This window comes from Oncorhynchus nerka, linkage group LG13 (genome assembly GCF_034236695.1).
Source record: "Oncorhynchus nerka isolate Pitt River linkage group LG13, Oner_Uvic_2.0, whole genome shotgun sequence".
NCBI lineage: Eukaryota > Metazoa > Chordata > Actinopteri > Salmoniformes > Salmonidae > Oncorhynchus > Oncorhynchus nerka.
In genome coordinates this window covers 103768879-103778470 of record NC_088408.1, presented here as the reverse complement: position 1 = coordinate 103778470, position 9592 = coordinate 103768879, and the positions used below count along the sequence as shown (strand labels likewise).

General features: G+C 54.8%; 1 protein-coding gene and 1 long non-coding RNA gene across 2 annotated transcripts in view; both read right to left on the bottom strand.

The window, feature by feature from the left end:
- Nucleotides 1–278: 278 nt before the first annotated feature.
- On the bottom strand, nt 279–928 carry LOC135574626 (uncharacterized). Its single transcript, XR_010465490.1, has 2 exons — nt 604–928; nt 279–472 (listed from the first exon to the last, which is right to left on the bottom strand). It is a non-coding gene; the product is annotated as an uncharacterized LOC135574626 (long non-coding RNA).
- Nucleotides 929–5037: 4109 nt separating this feature from the next.
- The window catches only part of tmem8b (transmembrane protein 8B), a 203599-nt gene continuing 199044 nt past the window's right edge, over nt 5038–9592 (bottom strand). Inside the window, exon 10 of the mRNA XM_065026934.1 lies at nt 5038–5557. Within this exon, the coding sequence (XP_064883006.1) occupies nt 5216–5557 (342 nt within the window). The 3' untranslated portion in view covers nt 5038–5215. The remainder of the gene's footprint in view (nt 5558–9592) is intronic.

Genomic DNA, 9592 nt, shown 5'->3' with positions numbered 1-9592 from the left:
TCTGCTACCCCTCTCTCCTCTCCTCTCCTTTCATCTCCTCTCAACCTCCTCTCCTTCTCTCTTCCCCCTCTCTCCTCATCCTCTCAACCTCCTCTCCTTCTCTCTTCCCCCTCTCTCCTCATCCTCTCAACCTCCCCTCCTTGCCTCTTCTCTTCTGTGTTGATGTCTGGTGACTGCTGACTTCCATTATACCAGCTACTGAAATATTATGTCTTGTTTTCCACTTCACCACTCATTCCACATTAAGAGCCACAGAAACAAATAAACACATCATTGAGTACAGAAAAAAGAAACATTTATTTATAGTGAATTCTCTGTTCCGGTGGGGAACAGGTCCTGACTGTAACAACAGGAGGTTTGAGGTCTTATTGTGATGTCTCTGGTATAAACCTGTTGGCCTTCTGTAGCATTCAGCTGCCTCTCTCTGTAACTATGGTCAATACTCTATCTCTGGTATAAACCTGTTAGCCTTCTGTAGCATCCAGCTGTGGTCACTACTCTATCTCTGGTATAAACCATCCAGCTGCCTCTCTCTGTAACTATGGTCACTACTCTATCTCTGGTATAAACCTGTTATGGTAACTACTCTATCCTGGTATAAACCTGTAAGCATCTAGCTGCCTCTCTCTGTAACTATGGTCACTACTCTATCTCTGGTATAAACCTGTTAGCCTTCTGTAGCATCCAGCTGCCTCTCTCTGTAACTATGGTCACTACTCTATCTCTGGTATAAACCTGTTAGCCTTCTGTAGCATCCAGCTGCCTCTCTCTGTAACTATGGTCAACTACTCTATCTCTGGTATAAACCTGTTAGCCTTCTGTAGCATCTAGCTGCCTCTCTCTGTAACTATGGTCACTACTCTATCTCTGGTATAAACCTGTTAGCCTTCTGTAGCATCTAGCTGCCTCTCTCTGTAACTATGGTCACTACTCTGGTATCTCTTCTGTAGTATAAACCTGTCACTTAGTATAAACCTTCTGCCTCTCTCTGTAACTATGGTCACTACTCTATCTCTGGTATAAACCTGTTAGCCTTCTGTAGCATCCAGCTGCCTCTCTCTGTAACTATGGTCAAACTTCTGTCTCTCTACTGTAGCTCTAATGGATATAAGACATCTAGCATTACTGTAACTCTATGGCCTAAACTCTAACTGTAGCAATATTCATGGCTATACTGTAGCTACATGTACAATCACCTGCCCCATTATATAGCCTTACTACAGCTCTACGGCATTCACATAGCTACAAACATTCAGCTACCCCTTTATATGGCCTTACTACAGTTCTATGACATTCACGTAGCTACAAACATTCAGCTACCCCTTTATATAGCCATACTACAGTTCTATGACATTCACGTAGCTACAAACATTCAGCTACCCCTTTATATAGCCATACTACAGTTCTATGACATTCACGTAGCTACAAACATTCAGCTACCCCTTTATATAGCCATACTACAGATCTATGGCAGTCAGCTTCCCTCTATAGCCTTACTACAGATCTATGGCAGTCAGCTTCCCTCTATAGCCTTACTACAGATCTATGGCAGTCAGCTTCCCTCTATGGCCTTACTACAGATCTATGGCAGGCAGCTTCCCTCTATGGCCTTACTACAGATCTATGGCAGTCAGCTTCCCTCTATAGCCTTACTACAGATCTATGGCAGTCAGCTTCCCTCTATAGCCTTACTACAGATCTATGGCAGTCAGCTTCCCTCTATGGCCTTACTACAGATCTATGGCAGTCAGCTTCCCTCTATGGCCTTACCACAGATCTATGGCAGCCAGCTTCCCTCTATGGCCTTACCACAGATCTATGGCAAGCAGCTTCCCTCTATGGCCTTACTACAGATCTATGGCAGCCAGCTTCCCTCTGTGGCCTTACTACAGATCTATGGCAGCCAGCTTCCCTCTGTGGCCTTACTACAGATCTATGGCAGTCAGCTTCCCTCTATGGTCTTACTACAGATCTATGGCAGGCAGCTTCCCTCTATGGCCTTACTACAGATCTATGGCAGGCAGCTTCCATCTATGGCCTTACTACAGATCTATGGCAGTCAGCTTCCCTCTATGGCCTTACTACAGATCTATGGCAGGCAGCTTCCCTCTATGGCCTTACTACAGATCTATGGCAAGCAGATGCCCCTCTATAGGCTTTATGGCCGGTAATTCTATGGCAGTCAGCTGCCCCTCCTTTATGGCCTGTAGTGTTGACAACCAGCAGACTGTGTGTAAAGGCGATACATTGCAATCCAAAAGACTATTAACATTCCACAGTACAACAATATTGTATACATTTGAACTATGTGGCACTGGTGAGGCTTTATACACGCATCTAAAAACAAAATGTACAGTATTATCACATTTGTGTGTCTCAGTGCAAAATATATTATGTTGAAAAATAACAAAAACGTGCCCTTGTTGTATTTAATTCCATTTCCGTGCACAAACAACAGAACGAATCAACATAGCTAGAAAGGTCTTCAATAGGGTCTGTGTTCCAAATGGCATCCTGTTCCCCATAGAGTACACTATGTTGACCAGCAGCCGTAGGACCTGGTCAACACCAGCAGCCGTAGGACCTGGTCAACACCGTAGGACCTGGTCAACGCCGTAGGCCCTGGTCAACACCGTAGGCCCTGGTCAACACCGTAGGACCTGGTCAACGCCGTAGGGCCTGGTCAACACCGTAGGCCCTGGTCAACACCGTAGGCCCTGGTCAACACCGTAGGACCTGGTCAACGCCGTAGGCCCTGGTCAACACCGCAGGCCCTGGTCAACACCGTAGGACCTGGTCCATGCCGTAGGCCCTGGTCAACACCGTAGGCCCTGGTCAACACCGTAGGCCCTGGTCAACACCGTAGGCCCTGGTCAACACCGTAGGCCCTGGTCAACGCCATAGGCCCTGGTCAACACCGTAGGCCCTGGTCAACACCGTAGGTCCTGGTCAACGCCGTAGGCCCTGGTCAACACCGTAGGCCCTGGTCAACACCGTAGGCCCTGATCAACACCGTAGGCCCTGGTCAACGCCGTAGGCCCTGGTCAACACCGTAGGCCCTGATCAACACCGTAGGCCCTGATCAACACCGCAGGCCCTGGTCAACACCGTAGGCCCTGGTCAACACCGTAGGCCCTGATCAACACCGTAGGCCCTGGTCAACGCCGTAGGCCCTGGTCAACACCGTAGGCCCTGATCAACACCGTAGGCCCTGATCAACACCGCAGGCCCTGGTCAACACCGTAGGCCCTGGTCAACACCGTAGGACCTGGTCAACACCGTAGGCCCTGGTCAACACCGTAGGCCCTGATCAACACCGTAGGACCTGGTCAACGCCGTAGGCCCTGGTCAACAATAGTTCTGCTACAAAGGGAACCAGGTGCCATTTGGAATGCAGACCATTGTTAAATAACACACCTATGGTGTCTGTATTAGGACATCCTCAGTCTGACCAGGACCTAATAACTCCTGCTGAGACTGACGCTGTCCTAATATGGGCACCGTACAGACCTAATGTTACAGTCACCGTCAGGTAGCAGCAGTGTTCTCAGCTTCGTCTTTAAAAAGTACAGTATCCACAAACAATAGTCTCTTACTGTACTGTACGTTCACAACCCCAACAATGTCAACAGAATAATATAATTATGGTGGTGTTGAATAATCATGAACTATAACAGATCAATAGAATAATATAATTATGGTAGTATTGAATAATCATGGCTTTAACAGACAGACAGACAGACAGACAGACAGACTCAAGTGTGTCGCCTGCTTTAACTAGTTACATTACAGTTGGTTCAAGTTCTCTGGCTTTGTTTTCCCGTCTGAATCCCCGGGGAGAGAAGGCAATGGAAGGACAGTCAGCCAGCCAGTCAGCCAGCCAGCCAGTCAGTCAGCCAGCCAGCCAATCAGTCAGGAAGTCAGCCAGTCAGTCAGCCAGCCAGCCAGCCAGTCAGCCAGTCAGCCAGTCAGCCAGCCAGCCAGCCAGCCAAACAGCCAGCCAATCAGCCAGCCAATCATTCAGCCAGCCAGTCAGCCAGCCAATCAGCCAATCAGTCAGCCAGCCAGTCAGCCAGCCAGTCAGCCAGCCAGTCAGTCAGCCAGCCAATCAGTCAGGAAGTCAGCCAGCCAGCCAGCCAGTCAGTCAGTCAGTCAGTCAGCCTAGCCAGTCAGCCAGCCAGCCAGCCAATCAGTCAGGAAGTCAGCCAGTCAGCCAGCCAGCCAGTCAGCCAGCCAACCAGTCAGTCAGCCTAGCCAGTCAGTCAGTCAGTCAGACAGTTACTAGGTGTTAGATCCCATCGCCGTGCCAGCTAGTACAGTCAGTAAGTGATTTAATCAGCTGGTACAGTCAGTCAGTGATTTAATCAGCTGGTACAGTCAGTAATGGATTTAATCAGCTGGCACAGTCAGTCAGTACGTGCTAGATCCTGTCCTCATCTGGTACAGTCAGTCAGAGTTAGGGCTAGATCCCATCCTCGGCTGGTACACTCAGTCAGTACGTGATAGATCCCATCCTCAGCTGGAAGAGTCAGTCAGTAGGTGCTAGATCCCACATCCAGCTGGTACAGTCAGTCAGTCAGTAGGTGCTATATCCCATGTCCAGCTGGTTCAGTCAGTCAGTAGGTGCTATATCCCATGTCCAGCTGGTACAGTCAGTCGGTAGCTGCTAGATCCCACATCCAGCTGGTACAGTCAGTCAGTCAGTAGGTGCTATATCCCACATCCAGCTGGTAGTGTCAGTCAGTAGATGTTATATCCCATGTCCAGCTAGTACAGTCAGTCAGTAGGTGCTAGATCCGATGTCCAGCTGGTACAGTCAGTCAGTCAGTAGGTTGCTAGATCCTACTTCCAGCTGGTACAGTCAGTCAGTCAGTAGGTGCTAGATCCCACATCCATCCGGTACAGTCAGTAAGTCAGTAGATGTTATATCCCATGTCCTGCTGGTACAGTCAGTCAGTAGGTGCTAGATCCCGTGTCCAGCTGGTACAGTCAGTCAATAGGTGCTAGATCCCGTGTCCAGCTGGTACAGTCAGTCAATAGGCGCTAGATCCCGTGTCCAGCTGGTACAGTCAGTCAGTAGGTGCTAGATCCCGTGTCCAGCTGGTACAGTCAGTCAATAGGTGCTAGATCCCGTGTCCAGCTGGTACAGTCAGTCAATAGGTGCTAGATCCTATGTCCAGCTGGTACAGTCAGTCAGAGTTACTGATCTCAGGCATCAGCTGATACTAATACTATTGATAGCGACTATGGCAGGGACCGGGTCCACCAATCCCATCTCCTCGTGCTCGTTGACGCACAGCTGGTAGCCACACCCCTTCCGACGTTTCAGAGGTGTGAGCTTGGTGCGGGGCTTGGCGCGGGGAGGGAGCAGGAAGCCCACGCTGCCGGCGATCAGCATGTGCCAGATAGAGTGTATGTAGAAGTAGTTGTCCTCTGTCTCCACGAAGGCATAGAGCGCCACGGCTGAAACCGCTATCATCGTCCCCGGGAACAGAAAGAACGCCCAGCGCTTCCAGGTCGGAGGGTAACATCGCCGCCGTCGCACTGTACGCACCGTCTGGAGGGGGAGGGGGGAGACAGATAGTTGGGGAGGGAGGGGGAGACACAGATAGTTGGGGAGGGAGGGGGAGACACAGATAGTTGGGGAGGGAGGGGGAGACACAGATAGTTGGGGAGGGAGGGGGAGACACAGATAGTTGGGGAGGGAGGGGGAGACAGATAGTTGGGGAGGGAGGGGGAGACACAGATAGTTGGGGAGGGAGGGGGAGACACAGATAGTTGGGGAGGGAGGGGGAGACACAGATAGTTGGGGAGGGAGGGGGAGACACAGATAGTTGGGGAGGGAGGGGGAGACAGATAGTTGGGGGAGGGAGGGGGAGACACAGATAGTTGGGGAGGGAGGGGGAGACACATATAGTTGGGGAGGAGGGGAGACACAGATAGTTTGGGGGAGGGAGGGGGAGACAGATAGTTGGGGGAGGGAGGGGGAGACAGATAGTTGGGGGAGGGAGGGGGAGATACATATAGTTGGGGAGGGAGGGGGAGACAGATAGTTGGGGGAGGGAGGGGGAGACAGATAGTTGGGGGAGGGAGGGGAGACAGATAGTTGGGGGAGGGAGGGGGAGACACATATAGTTGGGGAGGGAGGGGGAGACAGATAGTTGGGGGAGGGAGGGGGAGACAGATAGTTGGGGGAGGGAGGGGGAGACACAGATAGTTGTGGAGGGAGGTGGAGACACAGATAGTTGGGGGAGGGAGGGGGAGACACAGATAGTTGGGGGAGACAGATAGTTGGGGGAGGGAGGGGGAGAGACAGATAGTTGGGGAGGGAGGGGAGACGAGATAGTTGGGGAGGGAGGGGGAGACACAGATAGTTGGGGAGGGAGGGGAGACAGATAGTTGGGGAGGGAGGGGGAGACACAGATAGTTGGGGAGGGAGGGGGAGACAGATAGTTGGGGAGGAGGGGGAGACAGATAGTTGGGGGAGGGAGGGGAGACAGATAGTTGGGGGGAGGGAGGGGAGACAGATAGTTGGGGGGAGGGGGGGAGACAGATAGTTGGGGGGAGGGAGGTGGGAGACACATATAGTTGGGGAGGGAGGGGGAGGCAGATAGTTGGGGGGAGGGAGGGGGAGACAGATAGTTGGGGGAGGGAGGGGAGACAGATAGTTGGGGGAGACACATATAGTTGGGGCGGGAGGGGGAGGCAGATAGTTGGGGGAGGGAGGGGGAGACAGATAGTTGGGGGAGGGAGGGGGAGACACAGATAGTTGGGGAGGGAGGGTGGAGACACAGATAGTTGGGGGAGGGATGGGGGAGACAGATAGTTGGGGGAGGGAGGGGGAGACACAGATAGTTGGGGGGAGACAGATAGTTGGGGGAGGGAGGGGGAGACACAGATAGTTGGGGGGAGGGAGGGGGAGACACAGATAGTTGGGTGGAGGGAGGGGGAGACACAGATAGTTGGGGGAGACAGATAGTTGGGGGAGGGAGGGGGAGACACATATAGTTGGGGGGAGGGAGGGGGAGACACAGATAGTTGGGGAGGGAGGGGGAGACAGATAGTTGGGGGAGGGAGGGGGAGACAGATAGTTGGGGGGAGGGAGGGGAGACACATATAGTTGGGGGAGGGAGGGGGAGGCAGATAGTTGGGGGAGGGAGGGGGAGGCAGATAGTTGGGGGAGGGAGGGGGAGACAGATAGTTGGGGGAGGGAGGGGGAGACAGATAGTTGGGGGAGACACATATAGTTGGGGAGGGAGGGGGAGGCAGATAGTTGGGGAGGGAGGGGAGGACAGATAGTTGGGGGAGGGAGGGGGGGAGACAGATAGTTGGGGGAGGGAGGGGGAGACAGATAGTTGGGGGGAGGGAGGGGAGACACAGATAGTTGGGGGAGGGAGGGGGAGACAGATAGTTGGGGGAGGGGGAGACAGATAGTGGGGGGGGGGAGGGGAGACACAGATAGTTGGGGGAGGGAGGGGAGACACCGATAGTTGGGGGAGGGAGGGGGAGAGAGATAGTTGGGGGAGGGAGGGGGGAGACAGATAGTTGGGGGGAGGGAGGGGGAGACACAGATAGTTGGGGGAGGGAGGGGAGACACCGATAGTTGGGGGAGGGAGGGGGAGAGAGATAGTTGGGGGAGGGAGGGGGAGACAGATAGTTGGGGGAGGGAGGGGGAGACAGAGATAGTTGGGGGAGGGAGGGGGAGACAGATAGTTGGGGGAGGGAGGGGGAGACACCGATAGTTGGGGGAGGGAGGGGGAGACAAATAGTTGGGGGGAGGGAGGGGGAGACAGATAGTTGGGGGAGGGAGGGGGAGACAGATAGTTGGGGAGGGAGGGGGAGACACAGATAGTTGGGGGGAGGGAGGGGGAGACACAGATAGTTGGGGGAGGGAGGGGGAGACACAGATAGTTGGGGGGAGGGAGGGGAGACAGATAGTTGGGGAGAGGGAGGGGGAGACAGATAGTTGGGGGGGGAGGGAGGGGAGACAGATAGTTGGGGGAGGGAGGGGGAGACAGATAGTTGGGGGAGGGAGGGGGAGACAGATAGTTGGGGAGGGAGGGGGAGACACAGATAGTTGGGGGAGGGAGGGGGAGACACAGATAGTTGGGGGAGGGAGGGGGAGACACAGATAGTTGGGGGGAGGGAGGGGGAGACAGATAGTTGGGGGAGGGAGGGGGAGACAGATAGTTGGGGGAGGGAGGGGGGAGACAGATAGTTGGGGGGGAGGGAGGGGGAGACACAGATAGTTGGGGGAGGGAGGGGGAGACAGATAGTTGGGGAGAGGGAGGGGGAGACAGATAGTTGGGGGGGAGGGAGGGGGAGACACCGATAGTTGGGGGAGGGAGGGGGAGACAGATAGTTGGGGAGGGAGGGGGAGACACAGATAGTTGGGGGAGGGAGGGGGAGACACAGATAGTTGGGGGGGGGAGGGGGAGACACAGATAGTTGGGGGAGACAGATAGTTGGGGGAGGGAGGGGGAGACACAGATAGTTGGGGGGAGGGAGGGGGAGACACAGATAGTTGGGGAGAGGGAGGGGGAGACAGATAGTTGGGGGGAGGGAGGGGGAGACACCGATAGTTGGGGGAGGGAGGGGAGACAGATAGTTGGGGGAGGGAGGGGGAGACAGATAGTTGGGGAGGGAGGGGGAGACAGATAGTTGGGGGGAGGGAGGGGGAGACACAGATAGTTGGGGGAGGGAGGGGGAGACACAGATAGTTGGGGGAGGGAGGGGGAGACACAGATAGTTGGGGGAGGGAGGGGGAGACAGAGATAGTTGGGGAGGGAGGGGGAGACAGATAGTTGTGGAGGGAGGGGGAGACAGATAGTTGGGGAGGGAGGGGGAGACAGATAGTTGGGGAGGGAGGGGGAGACAGATAGTTGGGGAGGGAGGGGGAGACAGATAGTTGGGGGAGGGAGGGGGAGACAGATAGTTGGGGGAGGGAGGGGGAGACACAGATAGTTGGGGGGGAGGGAGGGGGAGACAGATAGTTGGGGGAGGGAGGGGAGACAGATAGTTGGGGAGGGAGGGGGAGACACAGATAGTTGGGGGAGGGAGGGGGAGACACAGATAGTTGGGGGAGGGAGGGGGAGACACAGATAGTTGGGGGAGGGAGGGGGGAGACAGATAGTTGGGGGGAGGGAGGGGGAGACACAGATAGTTGGGGGAGGGAGGGGGAGACAGATAGTTGGGGGGAGGGAGGGGGAGACAGATAGTTGGGGGAGGGAGGGGGAGACACAGATAGTTGGGGGAGGGAGGGGGAGACAGATAGTTGGGGAGAGGGAGGGAGACACAGATAGTTGGGGAGGGAGGGGGAGACAGATAGTTGGGGAGGGAGGGGAGACACAGATAGTTGGGGGAGAGGGAGGGGGAGACAGATATTTGGGGGGAGGGAGGGGGAGACACAGATAGTTGGGGGAGGGAGGGGAGACAGATAGTTGGGGAGAGGGAGGGGGAGACAGATAGTTGGGGAGAGGGAGGGGGAGACACAGATAGTTGGGGGGAGGGAGGGGGAGACAGATAGTTGGGGAGAGGGAGGGGGAGACAGATAGTTGGGGGAGGGAGGGGGAGACAGAGATAGTTGGGGGAG